The 20,834-nt window shown below is 29.4% G+C and overlaps 1 protein-coding gene across 1 annotated transcript; it reads right to left on the bottom strand.

Annotated features, from left to right (window-relative positions):
• Positions 1–3,651: 3,651 nt before the first annotated feature.
• Positions 3,652–19,704, bottom strand: LOC101491450 (protein REDUCED CHLOROPLAST COVERAGE 2). Its single transcript, XM_004498635.4, has 22 exons — positions 19,373–19,704; positions 18,510–18,571; positions 14,894–14,986; positions 14,416–14,488; positions 14,047–14,310; positions 12,619–12,683; positions 12,021–12,152; positions 11,699–11,740; positions 10,602–11,105; positions 10,215–10,372; positions 9,519–9,996; positions 9,206–9,268; positions 9,024–9,125; positions 8,545–8,868; positions 8,371–8,463; positions 8,176–8,277; positions 7,844–8,082; positions 7,536–7,719; positions 6,472–6,603; positions 6,245–6,357; positions 5,932–6,010; positions 3,652–5,813 (listed from the first exon to the last, which is right to left on the bottom strand). Exons 1-22 carry the CDS (start codon positions 19,440–19,442, stop codon positions 4,029–4,031), a joined length of 5,157 nt encoding a protein of 1,718 aa, XP_004498692.1. The 5' UTR covers positions 19,443–19,704; the 3' UTR covers positions 3,652–4,028.
• Positions 19,705–20,834: the final 1,130 nt, after the last annotated feature.

Below are 20,834 nucleotides of genomic sequence, written 5' to 3' on the forward strand. Positions count from 1 at the left end.
ACATCCTTGGGTATCCTTTCCTTGTCCATCTCCCAATCTGACGGTGTATACGACTGTCGGTTCGACGGACAATCCCAAACCTTTCACCAATTTAGTTGATATGAAGTTATGACTTACCCTGTTGTCTATCAATATCAGCATTGTCGTTCCTTGAACAACCCCTTGCAACTTCATAGTGTGAGGTTGTGTCATACCCCGTGCAGAACATCTAGACATGTCCATAACTTTGCATTCTGGTCCCTCCTTTAATTCCTCCTCTTCTTCAGAGTCCTCCTCCATCTCAACATGGACCAACTCCCCCTCTTCATTGATCTCCTCATTTTCTGTTAGCATAGTTACACGCAAACTACGCTCTGTGCAGCGATGACCAGACCCAAATGATTGATTGCAGTGAAAACACTTTCCTTCCTCAAGTCTCTTCAAATATTCTGGATAAGGAAGGTGTTTAACGCCTCTATTTCGACTCTGCATGGTACCTCCAACCTGATTTGAGCCACTGTGTGATGCCCCATAACCATTCCTACCAAATTTCGTGGGTGCAACATTTATTCTAGCCACTGGGTTGGCCCGAACCACACTCGACCCGATTCCTTGGTAGCGCGACCCAATTTTCTTGATGTGATTCCCATCGTACTCCATAGGGCGCAATTCCCTGTGCTACTTTTCCACGTCTCTTGCCATCTCCATCGCTCGAACTAGAGTTCTCGGGTGATGGGGTCGAACAAGGCCGCGAAGCTCTTTGCGCAACCCATTCATGAAATAACCCATCAGTTGTACTTCGGGAACCAATTTCACTCGCGCTATGAGTAACTCAAACTCGTAAATGAATTCATCCATACTTCCACGCTGTTTCAAACCCGCAAGATATTCGAAGACAGACCTGCGATGCTCCCCTCCAAAACGACGTAAAATTGCCTCGGAGAATCCTTTCCAAGCCGCGTTCTTGTTTTTGTCTAACCAGAACTGGAACCAATGCAAGGCGTCACCCTCCATGCTAATATGCGCAAGATTTAATCTTTCTTCGGTTTTTATTTTCTGAATCGTAAAGAACTTTCCAGCTCTATTCAACCAACCAAAGGGATCGATTCCTTCAAAAGTGGGTAATTCCACTTTCTTTAACCACCAACGTGAGGCTGGATTTTCTTCCTCTTCTGATTCTTGCTCGGAATTCTTCACACTCTTATCCGATTCTGAGCTCTCGGACGATTCTTGGGTCTTTCTTTTTGTTGCTATGATCAATTCTTGCATTGCACTTCTCAATTCTGCCATGTCATCCTTCAATTGTTCCATATCTGTTTGCATTCCAAGAAAGACTGTTTCATGCTCCCTGGTCCACTTTTCCATTGTTGTCATACGTGATTCCATGGTGCTTCCCATGGTTGTTGATGATCTAGCAGGTCGGACCAATTGTTAGGTCCCTTGATAGAACTCAATAGCGAAAAGGAATTATTCGTCCCTGATTTTTATTGATTGAAAGAAAAAGATACACAAGAGCGAATACGCTCCTACAATGGTATAAACCACTCAATTGCTAATATTGTCCAAAGATCCTTTCAAATGGGTGGGAGCCTTTATTTATAGGCTGATTATACAAGGGATATGATCCAACTAACACTAACCACCTAACTATAAAACAGTAACTACTAACAGTCTAACCATAAAACAAAAACATCATTATTTTATATTGTTTTTCCTGTAATAAACCAATAAAGGTTTATTCCTATTTACATCTTCATTATTCCTATAAGAAACAAAGGTAGAATGCCGTAAATATAAAATTTGTTTTTATCTACAATCTATTATATATATTTAAAACACTTCATATATGCAAACATTTCTCACCTCAGTCAAAAAATTGACATGTACGTCTTCATAGAGAGTTTCCTTTCTAAATAGATTTTCCACAAATTCTATACATCACCCACTATCTTATATTATATCTTCTATTTAAATATTATTATTATTTCATAACGTCTACTCAAAATTTTCTAAATTAATCCCACATTATTATTAAATAACGTTTGCCCAATATCTTTCACATTAATTCCACTTTACTACTCAATACGTTTTTTTTGTCGGCATTAATCAACTTCACATTTTCGCATCTACCTGCCATTTTGCTAGCAATTGTATACATCTTTTCATAATATATAATATTGAACTTAATAACATGAGAAGTTTCTTCAACTTCTTCTGAATTGAGAGTACATATGTCTCTCTTGCTTACCCTAAAATATATTTCGACTATTTATATGTATCTTTTATTGTTGGGTACTTCTCATCTATAAATTACATTAATAAAATTGAATATATATTATTGATATAACTACTATATCACTATATCAATAATCATTTAACAATTGAGACATAAAACTTCATATTGATTTTTTTTTTTAAAATCCACTTAAATTAAATCAATTAAAATATATCAACGCAACACGCGAGTTAGCATCTAGTTTTTATTTAATTCATAAGTTATTTAATACAAAAGATACTCTTGTGAGTTAGTGCAAATCATACCAATATTTTTTAAAGTACCTGAAGGGGATTCCCTATTCATCCCATTTGCATCTGATTCATGGGGCGAATCGAACCTAAAGACTAGTGCACGCTTTGGAATTTGCTACATATAATCTTCATCAACAACTTCATTATTAAAGTCTTGCAGCAATTGTCACAAACATATCCAACATTTTCTATTCTCTCCCAAACATCGCCAGACATAACAGACCTCTCTTCTCTCTATCTTTAATGTTAACCAAATCATGAAAAAAAATTCACACCAAGAAACATCAAAACCAAAGAATGAACACTCATGGAAATAGCCTTAAAAAAACAGCCATGGAATGAGCACCTAGATATTAGTGGATTGAGAAAAATGAGATAGGAAGTTATTTTGGCATGGAACAGCAACATGTTGATTTTAATTACCTTAGTATTCCATTACCTTACCATACACTTATTTGAGGTGTCATACGAGTGTCAGACATGGCAATATGCTCATTTTTAGTGGTGTCCGTGCTTCATAATCGTTTTTGTTTGTTTAAATATTTTAACTTTACGATAGCATGTTATTTTTATTATAAAAATCATCTTTTTTTTTTTTTCCTTTCTTGAGGTATTGGCATCACAAAAACGGATGGAAAATAAATACAAGGCTGCACAACAAGCATCTGAAGAGTGGTAAACTATAAATACTATTTGAAATTTGGAAGAGAAACACGAGTAACATACAAATATTATATAGTAATATGAAATAAATCGAAACTAAACCATAGTTATATTAAATTATATTAAAAGAACATCGATGTAGTAGAAAGAGAGAAAAAAAAAACTAATTTGAATTGTATTTTCAAAATGTATCATTTATTATAATATAATATAAGTCACGTTAATAAGACATAAATCTTTATTTGAAAAAATATCTACCTAATTTAATTAGCCCTTTCAATGAATTGTTCTTTATATATATTTACTATTACTATTATATGATATAAGAAGCAGGTTCTCATAAAATACAATAATACTAGCTCGTCTAGAGGATTTCTACATTTTGAGTTTTTCTTCATTCATAAAATCATATTTCTTTGAAATCCAGAATTTTTAATTATGATTTAATCTTAAAAAATAAGAAATTCAAAAAGACACAGATAAGACATTATTTTTGGGAAACTTAGTCATTAGTTGTCAGAGTATCATAAAATTACAGATAAAACTCAAATTTTAACATGTAAAAAATATATCAAATCTAAACAATTTAAGACACTTTGCTAAATTACAACACACAAAGTCTTCCATGTTCATGTGACATTCTTAAAAGTAGGCCATAAACTTGAACTCCCTTAATCAATATAGAGAAGTATTTACCAAGATGGTTGAGACTTTGACATGCCATTATTAGTAATTCTATCATGAAAATTCCTCAGTTCAGTCAATTCAATTTGTTGCATCACATTTTGTTATCTTGATAGGTATAACCTTTGTGACAAATTATTTTTCTTTATGACCAAGAAAAGCTTTAACATTCCTTAACCTATAACCTCAGTTGTATCAGCTTCATTGTCACTGTAATCTCCCCAGCATTTGCTTGGCTTTCCCTCATCTACTGTGTCGTCGTTGGCTACTTCATCCACTGGACTAGAATCAATTTTGTGGCTAAGGTCTGTATCCTGTTCTTGTAGTTTAGGAAAACTATTTTCATTGTTGGCAGATGGGTCTTGTTCAGGATTTTGCTCAATTGGCTTCTTTTCACAGCTAAATTCTGTAACTTGCTCATCAAGAAATGTTTCATTTTGATTCACTGGGGTGTCATTTAGTGAATCAAGAATAGCATTGGGAGAGAGTGGAGGGAAAGTAGTAGGATAGCCATTAGGAACCCAAGTTTGTGAAGGTACAAACTCTGTGGCATGTGGATTCATTATTGTAGGAAGGTTGGAATCAGTGGAGTGAAATACAGTTTTATTTCGTGGAATGCGATTACCATATCTATTATTATAGCCACCAGAAATACGTGGACCATATGGAACTCTAGCTGTTGCTGATTGATGAAGAGATCTTCGTGGATTGATGACTGCAAGCAAAGGAGAAATGTTTACTGGTGGAGGCAAAATACCAACATGATCATTGAAACTTGGAACTGGAACTGGAACTGGAACAGAACCAAAAACTGGAACTGTGGATGGATTAAATGGTGGTGCAGCTGCTGAAAGTTTCTTGATTGGTTCCTTTCCAATTTCTATTTCATCTTGCTTTTCTTCTTCAGATGGTTGTGGATTTTCTCCTTCTTTTGATGTTGAGTCGTCATTGCAATCATGTAACTGTATTTTATTTTCAATTAAAATGGTCAAGGGATTTACATTGTGGAATGTTTCTAACTCTGATGTACCATTGGAGTTTAAACAATCAGATTTCTCAACCTCCATGGTTGTGATGTTTCCAACTTCAACTTTCTTTTCTATCACAACATCCTTGTTTTCTACTTCAACATTACTTTTTAATGTTTCTGTCACTACAACAACTTCCTTTACTTTGTTTTCTCTATGGGAAGATTCTTGCTGTTTTTCATGAATTGGGGTTGTCACATTACTATGAATCTCTTTTGTTGCAATTATCATGGGGCTTGTGTTGGAATTTTGTTCAACAATGGGATGTTCTTTCAGTGGCTGTTCAGCCACAGCCTTGACAATTGTTCCAGGTGGGGCTAAGGCAACTTCTTTGTAAGAAAATAGTTTACTTGTAGACTGAAAACTGATGCCCCTACTAACAGGACCACTTGGAGCTGGACTGACTGGAGCTGACTTTGAGTCTTCTAACTTCTCAACTCCAGCAGCTGGGGTGTTAGAGCTATTCAGCTTAGGACTGAAGCTTGAGCTCTTGACAAACTTTTTTTGAACAGGAAGGGAAGGCCCTTTCATAGTCTCATTGAAATTTGATCTTGGAGAAGAAATGTTTGTGGGCTTTCTTCGATATCTTGATGATTGGGAAACATTGATGAAGTTAGTATTCAATTTTTCTAGGGTAGGTCTCTTTGATGAAGATGACTTTCGACCGACGAGTGAACGACCTTTCGGAACAGCCTCCTGCCATCCTTCAACTGAGTTGTCATCCTGTTCCAGTTTATTACTTTCATTTAGTGTTGTTTGGTGTAAGTTGGTGGACTCAGCTTTATCAATCATTTGTTCTTGAAATTCAACCTCAGATTTGTTTTCTTTATCACTTGAAGTTTCTGTAATTGAAAAATCTTGAGACATGTCTTCCTCCTTGTGATTTTCATATGAAGCTGCATCCCAATTTTGGCCTGATTTTCCATTTAACTGTAATATAAATTATAATTGTGATTCTTTTAGTAAAATATGGGAAAATAATGTTAGAAGTTATAAGGAAATGTGATCATTAAAAGGTATATCATGGATAAAATAAGTTATGTATTACCTTGGCATGAGCCTTCTTTTGTGCTTCTCTTGTTTTCAAATCAGCATTTGGTGTTATATAATCCAAGAGGTCTGACACGCTGATATAAGGCATTTTGATTGTCATAAAATTTAAAAGGAAAACACATTCCATTTAGTGTTCTTGAAGGGAAATATGGTTAATAGAGGGCTAACCAAGGTCAGAATCAATATATAGATATGATTAATGAAAGTGCATTTTTTAGAACATGAATGCGTTCACATGAGCAAAAGGGCATATCAATTGTACTAGATGGAATGATTTAAGCATAACTTGTTTTGATTGTTATGACTACCTTAAATGACCCTTGCTAGAGATTGAGGCATCTGGCTTAGGTGTACCGTTCCGTGCAGCCTCCTGTTGTTCGAGAGCCTTTGACTCAAAATATTCAAGCCAAGCAAGTGCATCCTGTAACAGATTCACATTTATGTGCCTTAGGAACTAGGATTCTGCTTATATATATATATATATATATATATATATATATACATATCTACCCTGAAAGAGCATATGCATGAATACCTGAGTCCTTAGATCATCAGAACCAAGTTTGGCCTGCAATATTTGGAGGGTGGTTTGTTCATGTTGAACACTTAGAGAGTATGCTTCCATCAAAGAAAGAGCAATGGCTATTGCATGATAGCTGGCAGCCGTCTGAACAAGCCAAAAGTTTGAAAATAAGTTACAAGTTCCTACTAATTGCAACCAATAGATGCATGTTTAGGAAGACATTGAACAACGCTGAATGAAATTGAATTTCTTAACATTTGAAAATTTTGCACTCTTTTAATGCTACCCTTATTAATGAAACTAACTGATATGGTCATTTAATTTTTACAAATCTTGTAAAAGGGTCCAATGTTTATGGAAATTTTGAAACATGTCCTAGTTGAGTAAAATGTTATTGAGTCCTTATATTTTCAAAATCTCATTGGATCTTTATAATGCTCTAATGACATATTTAGGTTAACTTGTATTTTTTTTAAACTAAAAAGGCTATCAATTTTAACCTATTTAGGGAATGTTTTGAAATATTTCAAGTAATACAGACACTTACTAGTTGATTACTTAAATATAGAGGTAGTGAAGCATTTATGCCTGAAAATGATGGTAACTTTTATTTTTCGCAAATCGATAGTTTCAACCAAACAAACCAATTTAAATTAAAACATTTTATGTGCAATTCACTTCAAGAATAACCAACGCACACGCTTTGATCACCCAAGTCCAACCAAATGAATTATTGATTCAAAAAGCATAAACATCTCTTTGAATTTTGGATTGAAAATGTCAGATAGTAGAGAAGGATGGCATGTCATAAGTTTTAACATGCTAATTGTGTGAGAATCCAAATTTAGTAACCAAATTATTTATGATTTTTTTTTCCCCATCTATTATGCAGTTAGAAGTCATTTAAAATAGAAGGTCCAAATTAATTATTGTGTAGAACTCATACTCACAATGTTGTTCAGGATCACAAATCTCAGTTTCAATGTGTAATGCATTTCAGTAGATCAACATATGGCTATAAGTCTCATCAAATTGCAACATGTAAATTTCTTTTTCATGTTAAGAATGAGAGAGACCTGTATATGATCAGCTCCAAGTAATCTTTTGTTACATTTCAAAGCCTCATGAAGATATCTCAGGGCAACATGAACATTCCCTAATCCTTCTTCCATCATTGCTACGTTGATGTAGGTGGCAGCAGTGTTTGGATGTGAAGGTCCACAAGTTAAGTGCAAAAGATACAATGCACGATTAACGTACCTAAATACATATAAGAAAAATTGAATGGTGAAATTGTTAACAAGATATAACTATGATATAATAATAAAAATAGCATAACATGATAAAACAATTAACTATTAAGAGTAGGATATTGAAAGCATACTTTAAAGCCAACTCTGTATGTTGGAGTCTATAATAGAAAACAGCAAGATCACCATAACTTTTCATGGTATCAGGATGGTCCAATCCAAGCTCTCTTTCATTAATATCTAATGCTTTTTGTTGATAGATAGTGGCCTGATTGAAATCACCAGTATGGTATAGCACAACAGCCAAGAGACTATAAGCTCCTGCTGTCATTCTATGGTAAGGTCCACAAACTGATACTAACTTTGAAAGTGCCTTCAAGATTCAATTAACAAAATGTTGGTATTTTAGTTATTGGCAACATGAACAAACCTTGGCATGTTGTAAGATGGAATAATTTATTCATACCTTTGTGCCATAGTTGACAGAATCCTCCAATTTACCTTTATCCAAGGAAGTCTTTGACAATTCCAACAGTGTTCGACCATCAGCAGATGAGCAAGCAACATGCTATGAAAATAATGAAAATTGCAATTGAATTGATATGTCATGAGATAATTATAATCAACTTTCCACATAAAATTAATTTGTCATGTATTTCACCTTGTATATGGGGACCATGCTTACAATATCTGACTTTCTAAAAGGATATGTTGTATTCATATCATAGTCCCTTGGAATCAGCTCAAGTCCAACCTTTTAATTAAATGATTCTCAAAGTTAATATATCAATAGAAATAGTGAGTATTGCTAGTACTTTTCATTATAATATTTTACCTTATGGCACAGTCCACGAAGAATGGAAAATTTTCTTAAATCTTTACTATTTTCACACTTCCATTTCCATCCAAACCTCTTCAAGAGGAAGACTTCTACCCATTTCCATTTTAGTTTATCACAACTAGTAGTATCATCATCATCATTAGTTTCAGATGATGGCACTCCCAACAATATATTTAAGCAAGATGCTATAGATGAAGCCAATTCTGAATCATTATCAACGGCTGCAACAACAGCTTGCAAAATGTGCTTGTAGGCTCGAACAACCATCTCATGTATACAAAGTGATTGCACATGAGGAAGTTTATCAGAAAGTTCAACCTGGAAGACACAACTTGAATAAAATATATTAGTGATGAAGTTGTCTATATACTTATAGAAACATTTTAATATTAGTGATGAAGTTTAAAACACATTGCACATAAATCAATGTTAAAGAGCAAGATATCATAAATGGATAAAGATTATAACATTACCACTCTTCCTAAAGAAGACATCTGCAAGCCCCTAGTGTGCAGGAAATCAGTCAATGTTCTTCCATCAACTGGTGAAAGTTCAAGAGATCCAAAATCTGCCACCTATGAATTTGAAGTCATACTAACTAAACACATTCCAGAATAACAATTCAAAAAATTATGCTCAAAATAATGAAACTAACCAGCTTTGGAAGTGCAATATCATCATAATATTTATGTGCCATCTCCATCAATTCATCAGGTGACTGCAACAAGAGATTAGGTCAATTATCATATTATGACAATACTAGTTTAAATTACAAAATTAGTGTTAGAAAGAAGAAGGCATGGTTTTAAATTGCAGTTCACAACTGCAATTCCGGCCACAATATTGCAGATTTTAAAGTCTCTGCAATGGAATTGCAACTGCAATTTCGGCTACATCGATCACATTTTCCCGCAATGTAAAAGTTTACACTGCAACTATAATTTAAAACCATGGCAGCAGGTATCAACCTTGAGATGAAAATCTGTTTTAGATTCTTTAAGGCGTGAATATGCAGCATCAGGAAGCAGTTTTCTCCATATAGTTTCCATTTCTTCACATTGTCTATCTAATTCCTGTTGAGTAGCATCATGTTTGTTTAAGTCATTATCCTTCTCCTGTTCGACTTTCAAGCTCACAATGTCAATCTTTTTCTTCTTCAGCAATCCACCATGCTTGCCAAGACCTTTTACATATGGTTCAAGTTTATCTTCTTCAGCCTTTTTCGGCTCTTGATTTTGCAAATGTTGTACCCAACATGCCCCAAGCTCCCATCTGATAAACTTCCTATGTCTAGTGGCCTCATCCTTCAATTTTAGAAAACTTTCCTCAAGAACTTTCTTTACCAAAGACTGAGCAGAATGACAATTCTCAATATTTGTGCTCTGGATTTGTTGGATTGCATTAGATGATTGAGGAGTGATTGAGTTATGGAGTACCATCCTCAAGCTGAAGATAAGTTGACAAGAAAATTGTATCAGAAAAGTTGGTGTATCTTGTAAAGCAAGGACTTTGCATCTTTTTCTATAACCAACTATAAATACGGTAAAAACAGTATCAATTGTTAACAAATTTGATAATACTATCATTTTCTTAATTCCGATTTAATAAGAGAATCCAATATATAAGGATGGAGTAACAAACAAATGCACTATAAACTAAACTACCTGTTAACATTTAATGCATTTGCACCTCCTTCAGGCTGATCTTCGATATCGATTTCATAGGAATCAAGACTCCCCTCCCAATCTATCTTAGGTGAAACCTTTACCACAGCTGTGTAGCCACAATGTCGTATAACTACTGCACCTAAAGTAGGCGTGTCCTTGAAGAACAAATGAAAGAGAATCAAAAATGAGATCATCATCATTATTGAAGAATAAACTATGATTTTGGCGAGATTTTTGCTTGCGAGTTAGAAAGTTCGAAGAATATTACGACTGACGTTAGACAATTTGACTGAACAACTTGATATTTCGTAAATTTAAGGTCCAAAATTGACTAACGCTTATAATTTCATGATAATAAAGGGTCAGTTCAAAAATCACACTTACATGAACAGCTACACTCTCATCAGCAGTTATGCCTTTAAGCAAGTTTCTCTGAGCAAGTTCTTCCTCTGATAAACCAAGAACCAAAGTCCCATCATTTTTGCAATCCAACTTAACACTTGCATCAGATACATCTCTTATCACCTTAATAATTAAATCACCACTTCTTTCTTCATAACTAAAACAACCTTCTTTTCTATCTTTGAAATGCTTTATTGCAGAAACTGCTTTGAAGACTGATACATCTACAAATAAACTATGAAGTAGAAAAGCTTTCCTATCTCGAATTTGTCTCTCTTCAGAATTTTGACAAGGCATTGTAGCTAGAATTGCAAAATCTTTGGCCCATTGTCTCTTTTCATGTTTAGAATCTCTTCCTTGACCACCTCCATTTCCTCCCCAAGTTTCATCTTCCATAGGTAGTGAAGGAAACAATGATGGATTGTTGGAAACAATTGGAGGGACAAGCCATGTGTTTGCACGAAAACCATAAGGAAGATTGCCAAACTGAAATGGTACCAAAGTATATCATTGTAAATTCTTCAAAAAAAAGTATATCAATGTAAAAACAAAACAACAGGTACAATGAAGGTTTTAAATAGCAGTCGTGGATGCATTCGCGGCAGCGAATTAATCACATCATTGCATAAATCTTATTAAAATTATTTGTACTATCATATACTATTTTTGTCGGTAAATATAAGTCTCTCTTGAGATTTTTCTTTCCTTTTATTAAAAATATCTCGTAATTTAATTAAGAGAGTCTTATATATAAGGACAGAAGTACTAATATATATTACTCATTGAGAGATGAGAGAAGATTATAACTAAAGAAGAAGGGTAAGGTAATGTCTTATATATTTCTTTAAATATTTTTTTTATATCCATTGAGTTTCATAAAAACTATATTTCGTTGCAGGTGTTGCAGTCATTTTCTGCGATTTTTCTTCGCATCCTTAAAACGAAAAATAATAGTATCAACGGCTACTTTTACTTTTTTATCGTAGTCGTTTTTGTGATCTTGTGATCGCATATCTTTTTTAAAACCTTTGCTACAACTACCAGAACAAAGGTAAAATTACATGATGTCAAATATATACCTTATTATGTTCTGTAAAGGCCTTCATAAGAGCTCTATAGGCCTGCAAGAAAGATAATAATATGTTTAACTTTTATAGAAGAAAATATTATATTTTGTAAGCTATTAATATGTAATGTATTAAAACATAAAGTATAACTTAGTAATCGTCCTTAAATAGTTAATAAACTTCAGTTAAAGACGAATCGTTCGAGAGAAACTGAGTTCAAATCTTAATTAGAACAATTTAAATCCTACTTTACTTTCCTCTCGATCGAACTTTAAATTACTATAACCTCATTCTCCAAAGAAACTATAAGAATTTAAAAGGAATTTAAACTTACAGCTTCGAACACTCTGCTTATCTGTTGTAAGAGAGCCACCAATGCATGGCTCACAAGAATATGTTTTCCGGCAGGATAAAATCCTTTCCGGGAGGCAATAATTCTAGTTGGTTTTCCACTGCAAACTCGAACCTGGACTTGCCAAATGCAGATGTCATATATCAGTGATGTGATAGAAAGAGAAATAGAAAAAACTATCTGTTGAATTGATGCAGAAAAATTATAGGTATTTAAATATAACAAACTCATAGATAAATAACTAGATTATTATGCAAAAAGTAACTCACTCGTGGGAAATATCAAAATACTTCGTCTGATATTGAATATAAGAAATAGCTTGATCAATCAAAGTTGATCTAATCAGTTCAAAATTTATATTGATTAATCAAAGTTGATTTATTCAGTTCAAAATTTATATGAATACATTCATTTTTTTTTCTTTTATATTTGAAACTAGAAAAGAGTATTACTCCGTTATCAAATATAAGCAACTTAAAAATTGATGTTTCTAATTTAAATTTTGAATCAAATGCTATGTCCTAATAAAATCATAAGCCTTGTTCTACAAGCAAAATATTACACAATGAATAACCCTCACATCAATCTGAAAGAAATCATCCTCTGTCTTATCCTCAAGGAATGGACGGTTTGATCTTCGTATGTCTGCCATAAAACCAAAATTACACTAATCAAAAATAGGATTCTAGGTTCAATTTACTATTAATCTATACCATATGTAATTCTCTTTAGCTATTGTACAATTTGTATAATCTTCAAAAATACTGAAATCCATCATACAATACATATGTGTGTATATATATATATACTCTTTTTAAAAAAAACTAACTCATATACTCCATATAAAAATATATATATATATATATATATATATATATATATATATATATAGAATGAAAATACACCAACCTAATTAATATTATACCACTTAATAACGTTCTACTTAATATATATTTTTCAAATTTGACCATTGAATTTATAGATTATTTTATATTGATCATTTATAAGAATTTTTATATAAATTTAAAACTATTTAATATGACAATTTGATATATTATTAATGTATGTCACAATTAATATTATATAATAAAACTATTTACGATATTAATTTTGACGTATATTAATCACATATCGATCAGTTTTATAATTTTGTAAAAACTTGTATAGATGATCTATATGATTTAATATTTCAATTCAATTGTCAAATTTAAAAAGTGTTTATCAAGAAAAATATTATTGAACAATATAATATTTATGTAATATTACATTGTAATTTGATCCCTCAACAAATTAATCATTTAATTATGATTTTAGAGACATTTTAGTCCTATGAGACACTAATTTGATAAACATTTAAGATTTTGAGAACTAAATTGATATTTATTTATTTATTTATTTATTTTTAAGTAACAAATAAGTCTCTAGGTTTTTTGTGGGGTACCATTGTGAGAATCATTCCCAAGGATTTTCAAAGAAGTACATGAATTTCACATATGAAAGAAAAGACAAAGAAAAACACAATTAATGGATTAATTTTGATAATATAAAGTTCACGTTCACAATATCACTCATGCAAATTTTTTTAATTATATCACCTTTTTAAAAAAATAATTTTAAAATATTCTATTTTAAAACTATATATTAAAATGCTTTATTATTTTAGATTTTCATGAAATCGCATGGCGGAGATGGACCTTGTATTGGGTTGAAAATTTCATTCATTGGTGATGTCACAAGAATAATAAATAAAATAAAATTTCTCTCATTTATGATGTCACAAGGTTAATAAATAAAGTAAAATATGTGACCTCAAAAATAATAAAAAAAATTTATGATATTATATCTCCGTCCTAAAATCTCTTCATGGTTAAAAAACTAAAATATTTTAACACATAAATTTTAAAATAAAATAAGATAATTTTAAATTTAAATTTAAAATAAAATATAATTAAAAAAATCTCACTCATGCATTCCTATAAGAAAGAGAAAAAAAAGTAGAAAAACTCACATTGAAACGGAGGCGTAAGGTTCGAAAAGGAAAAGAAGTGATAGAAGTGTCCAAGTCTAGGTGGTGGACACATGGAGACATCACCCGAGTCCAAATTATGATCATCGGGTTTGGTTTTCGGGTTTTTTTCCGACCCATTTTTTATTTCGCTCTGAACCGAACAAGCCGGTTCTTTTGTGTCGGATTTCCCGAAAACCGTGGTGCATGCTGTTATGTCCAAAAGTCGTCGAATATGCGCAACGGCCAACTCTTCCGTATATTCCTCTAAAAAATAAAAATAAAAATAAAATCAATAATTATTATCTTTTATAAAAAAAAAATGTTTGTTACTAGGCACTATGGTAGTTCACAATATAGTAACTTAGTTACCTTGCACGATTGAGAGATAACATGGTTTCAGTGACACGATTTCCACGATGTCTTTTAACCTCTCACCTCGCACCTGTTGTATGCATCATTGTCTCAATTATATGCAATTTATTTTATTTTATTGGTAAAAAATATGCAATTTTTTAATAAAAGATGCTACAATTTTAATTAATTTTTTTACATTAAATGTATAATTTAAAAAATAAAAAGAAATTGTGTGAGAAGAAATTTAATAAATAATAAAAGATTAAATTCAAACTATTTAATTTAAAAACTTAAAGAAATTATGAGAGAACAAAATTAAATAAATGAAGAGAATTCAATTATTTTACTCTTAGATTTAAGTGTGAATTTTATATCGACTAAAATCTAATAAATATTTAATATATAAGAGCAGTGATTAATATATTTAATGTTTTAAATTTTTCCTCGCCAAATAAACCTTAGGAAGATATTGAAAAGTACAAGAAAAGCATACCTCGTGAGATAGGGAGAAGTTAGTGAAGTGACAAGTCTCAACATGTACCGATAAAAGCTTTCTCAAATCAAGGATCGTGTCTGTAGAGATGCTCTGCCTCACAACAATAAATCAAATTATTTGCTATTAGAAATTAATGATTACAAGTTAAATCAAGAAGTTAAAAATAAATTAGGAAATCTTCTAACTTTCTTTGGAAGTTTAAGAGGAGAGTGAAAGGGAAGACTTTGAAAACAAAAAGGAAAAAATTGAAGGAGAAAATATGGAAGTACTGTAAGAAAGAAGAGCTTCCTAAAATCTTTTTTTTTTTATTATACAAAATTATTTTAATTTAGAGATTAAAAAATCTAAAACATGTGCACAGTGCTGTACGTAATTGTTTCACTTGTCATAAAATGTTTAGAAACTTAAAACATATAATTTGAACTATAAAATCCTTAAATCTACTGTAAAAAAAATCCCTAAAATAACTATACAAAGTAAAATACCACACACGTCTAAGAAAAAAATATACAAAGAAGAATATGAAAACTACCAAAAATATTCTCCCTGTGTATTTTTAACCATGTGGATAAATTTTTATTACAAATTTTTTAGAGAAAGATACATTTATTTATAATATTATAAATAAAATTGGTGTAAGGAATAAAATACACGACGATATCGATTACTCGATTATTGTTCGAATGATACCGATAACTCTACTAAATCTCTATAATTTTTTTATTAATTTTAATTAATTTTATATTATTATTAATTAATAATTTACATTTTTAATTATTATTTATTATTATTTTTGTTTAATATTTTTAATTATTTGCTTCGCATTGTTGCATTCTCAAGATGTGATATCTTGAAGTCTAAAAAAATAAGACTTTTTGGTACATTATTTTTAAAGTAGGGTATTTTAGAAGAAGAAAATTTTTTAAGTGGGATATATTTGAAAAAAAAAAAAGCTATATGTGTCTAAATATTTTTAGAAAATCAAAAAATATTGATCAATTATTATATTTGAATAATGTTTTTTGATTTATTGTATAAAAGACATAATGTTGTAGTATTGATAAAAAATTTAATTGATCAATTGCATTCATCGTATTTAAAAGTGAGATAAAAGACTAATTTTGCAAACAAAATACAACTTAAAGAAAGAACAAAATCAAGAAAATAAAAACTTAAAAAGATCTAAACAAAAATTTAGTTAAACTTTAAAAACAATATATTTTTTCCTAAATTTTTTAATAAATAATTATAATTAGATAAATATATAATATATAAGAATAATAAAATTTATATTGACTAAGATCCACCCTTATATATTCCTAACAATTTAAATTGAAATAGTGGATGTTTGCAGTCAATGTACCAAGACAAGAAAAGAAGAAAAAAAAGAGAAAATATAAAGCGAAAAGTGAAAACTGCAAGAAAATATAAAAGAGAAGATGTAAAATATAACTCTATCAAATTTATCTCTAATTATAACTATTTTACACAATCAATATGATCATTGGTCTCTATGCTTCAACAAAATTATCGGGGAGATTAAGTTTTTAAAATTTTAATAAATAAATAAAAAATATAATATAATATTGTATATACAAATTTTAAATTGTAAATTTATAAAAATATATTGAAGATCAAACTCTTAACCTTATAAGATAGAGTTAATAAATCAAATTTTGGCTAACAATTTTTATAATTAAAAATTAGATTCTAAAAATCTATTTTTTTGAAACACTAAAATTTTATAATTTAATTGTTATATTTTGTCAATGTAAAAAGTTTTACACTGTCAGTACAACATAATAATCCATAAATTCATAAGTGTGACTTTAAAAGTAATTATAATAAAAGTCAAATTATTTTATTAATCTGACGGTTATGATTAATTAACAATATGTAAAATATCTTTATATTATCGATGCATACAAATTAAATCCAAATGTTTACACTATTAATATAATTTTCTTAACTACAAGGACAAAAACAATATTATATATATATAAGGCTAAATACCACTTGTGATCCCTTAACTTAATTTCAGTTAACGTTTTAGTTCTTTATATTATTTTTTTCTCGATTTAGTCATTTATTTTAATTTTAAATGATAATTTGATCTTTTATGTTTTAAAACGTTAACAATGTTATCATTTTTTTTTACAAAAATTCATCAAAATTTTCAAACAAAATCCATAAAATTAATTATATTTTGTAATATAAAACAAATTTAATCAAACTCGTAACTCAAATCTTCAAATAAACTCATATTTGTCATTCTTTATTTGATGTTGTTGGAGATGAAAATATGAGTCTATTTAAAGGTTAAGTTATGAATTTGATGAAATTACATTATATTGAGGATGATAATTAGTTTTATAAGTTTTGTTTGAAATTTTTTATGAATTTTTGCAAAAAATAAGGATAATATTGTTGATATTTTAAAACATAAAATATCAAATTGTCACTTAAAATTAAAATAAAGGACCAAATCGGGAGAAAAAAAAAAGATAAAGAACTAAAACGTTAATTGAAATTAAGTTAAGGGACCACAAGTAGTATTTAGCCTATATTTAAATAATTATTAAAATACATTTAAATACAACATATTATTTAAGATATCAATATTGACATAATGTTAATAAAAAATAAGAATTTGGTTTGACTATTATGCAATCTATTTTAAAATTAAGTGAAATTATATGAATCTAATTGATTTAGTTCAACTTAGACTCAAACTCATAAAAAAATATGAATCTAATTTAATTAGTTTTGGTTAAATTTTTGGAATCATATGATCATTGATTTGATTTTTATACCTCTATATAAAATTCACAATTATATATCTAGATAAAATTCACAACTCACATAATTGGAATTTAGATTGAAATGGAATTTAAGTTGAAAATTTTAGTTTATTTTATAATTATAGTAGTTATTTTTGTATAAACAATTTTCTCTGATTTTTTTTTATAATAGATATTTGAGTTATAATTTGGTCAATAAAAATTGATGTATTTGATCCATATCATCAATTTTTGTTGATCAAATTATAACTTAAATGTATCTTATAAAATAAAAGTAATGTTATTGGAACACAAAACTTAATACAAAATATTGACACAAATACCATACTATGTAAAATAAAAAAGATCACGTTTTGTATTTATATTCCAATACACATTACTGTATTTGTGTCTCATTTTATGTTAAAATGTGTTTCAATAAGATTATTTAAAAAATAAAATAAAAATAATAATATTTTTTAAAAAATTATTGGAGAATTTAGGGTGGCGGTGGCCATCCTATGTCTCTATGAAGATCCATCATTGGTCTCTATGTACACACATATTATGAGTTTATAGTTATATTTAAATAATTATATGATATTCATTTGTTATTTTTTATTTATTGATGAGATTGTATAATTACTATTAAAAATATGATATTTAATATAATAATTCAGACATTTATCAATTGAATTATGGCGCAGTGCATTTCTATTAAAAGGATAAATTAACTTAATTACCTTAAAGTTTAAAACATGATAAAGATGAAAGACAAATATTTCACTAAACAAAAAGATAAAGAAGTTGGAATTAATTCATACTGTCCATACCTTAAGGGTAACTCGCGAGCCTTCTGGTGTTTCTACAGTAATTTCAATAACTGTTGGCAAAACTGTAATGAATCATGTAATTATGATTATCATGTGCAATTTGAAAAGATATAACGTTGGAAATTTTCATAACCCAACCAAATTGAAGACACTTAGCTCAAATTATAAACAATAGACATTTTTAAAACAAATAAAAACAAAGACATATTTTTACATTTATTAAGAATAATAATTCAGTGTATTTAACTTTTCTTGATTTCATGAAATATATATATATATATATATTAAACTAGTCATCTATACCTATAATAAAAGAAAATAAAAAATTTTGTGTTGCCTATTTTCAATAAGGTCGAAATTGTCCTCAACAATTTTTCAAACAGAAAAAGTACAAACTATATATGGTTAGAAAAAATTGTACTAAATATATGGTTAGTAATTAACATTTTTTAGCACAATAGAATAATGAATATATCGATATTATCTGAATATTTATAATTATAGATTTTATTCATCTAGATTGAATAACACACTTTAAAGAATAAAATGAATAATATCAACCATGAATGATTATAATATTAATTATTGATTTTGACTTTACCATCTTCTTACTTTAAATAAATCAAATTTAATAATTATAAGAGTATTTTTAAAATTATTTAATATAGATATATTAATTGATATTTATTTATATTTGAATTAAATGCAGAGATTTTTTTATGTATATTTGAGGCAGGGGACTATAAAGATAAATAAAATGCTCTCTTTCTCTAGTTCTACAACCGCTTTGAACGAATGCATATATGGACTTTGGATAAGTGATATTAAAAAGCTATGAAAAGAAGTATAGTTAGTATATGAACCTTTCTCTTCTTTTTTCTTTTTCTCTCCCTTAGTTTTGTGAGATTTTGTTTTTCCCATCTTTGGCGCCATTGCACAACAGGAAATTGATGTTGCTTTCAAACTTAATTTATAGTTCGAATGCGGTTTCTTCTAAGATGCAATACTTGAATTCTTCTAATAAAAGGAAGTGGATTGAATATATGTGTTAGAAATGTAGGGGTTTAACTAATTAATTTAGAACCAAGTGAGAAATGAGAAAAATGTAGATTAGGGGACAAGGAAAAAGGGAGGGAGAGAGATAGTGAGAGATATATAGAAAAAGGGGGAAAATAAAAAATATAGATAGGATAAGGTAAGACAAGGGCCTTATGCACACGAACAATGTAATAACTAATGAGGTAAGGCTTTAATCATTTCAAGCCTCACATTTGTGAGTTTGTGGGTGTGGCCCCATTTTATATTCCAAATTTCGATTAAGTCGTAAATTTTTATAGTGTATAGAAACGTGGATAAATATAGTTAATGTAGTGTTAAATTATAGTTGTGATGCTATTGCAGCTAATTTTTTTTAAAAATTACACAATAGTCTCTCAAATCTTTTTTCATCTATATACTTGGTCCTCTCAGTTAGACTAATGTAAGAGTTGTATATCTGACATTTTTTAACTAATATGGATTAAAAAATAATTAATTATTATTTAAAATGTAAAAAATCAGTTACTTTTGGAAGGGATTCATTTAAGTACTCTTTTTTTTTTGTCTTTGATATTTGATCTTTTAAATGTTTTATTTTTATTTTAAAAATTATGGTTCTTTTAAAAAATTAAGATATAATTAATGATTTGTTTTTATACTCTTAAAATCCAAAAATTTATACGAATAGAATACAAATTTATAGTAATTAAGAATATAATAAAATAAATTTAAAGAGAAAGAAATTTAATTGATGAATATATCGTTATTTAAGACACAATCTTTATTCTCAAAACGTTGGTACCATACTAAAATGAGTTTTGAGATATCTTTAAAGAACACATATTTTTTTAGGGATATTAATCGGTCTATCTACCGATTCATTATTCAAAGTGCTGATTGGGGTTAGAACAGAGTTGAAGTAGTATTTGGATATAACATTAATATAAATAGTTTTTATAGTGTCAATCAATCATAATCTTTACATCATTAATAATCTATGAGTTTTGCAATAATTAATATTAAGTCGGTAAATAATTCATCATGATGTGTCGACTATATAAAATATTTTACATCAAGCGGTGCATGGAAATTAAACTCTAAAAAGTAATGTAATAATTAGTTTTTAAATTGAGTTATCTAAATAATTAAATTGAATAAAAGTTGTCAACCATTCAATAAGATTTTTTCCCCTCAAAATAAGAAAAAATGAGCAGGAAAATGTTTCACATGTAAAAGTTGTTGTCAATGACAATGGGAAGCAACACTCTCCCGCTCAATTTAGCGGCA

Source organism: Cicer arietinum, chromosome 5 (assembly GCF_000331145.2).
Source record: "Cicer arietinum cultivar CDC Frontier isolate Library 1 chromosome 5, Cicar.CDCFrontier_v2.0, whole genome shotgun sequence".
In the NCBI taxonomy this organism is placed as follows: domain Eukaryota; kingdom Viridiplantae; phylum Streptophyta; class Magnoliopsida; order Fabales; family Fabaceae; genus Cicer; species Cicer arietinum.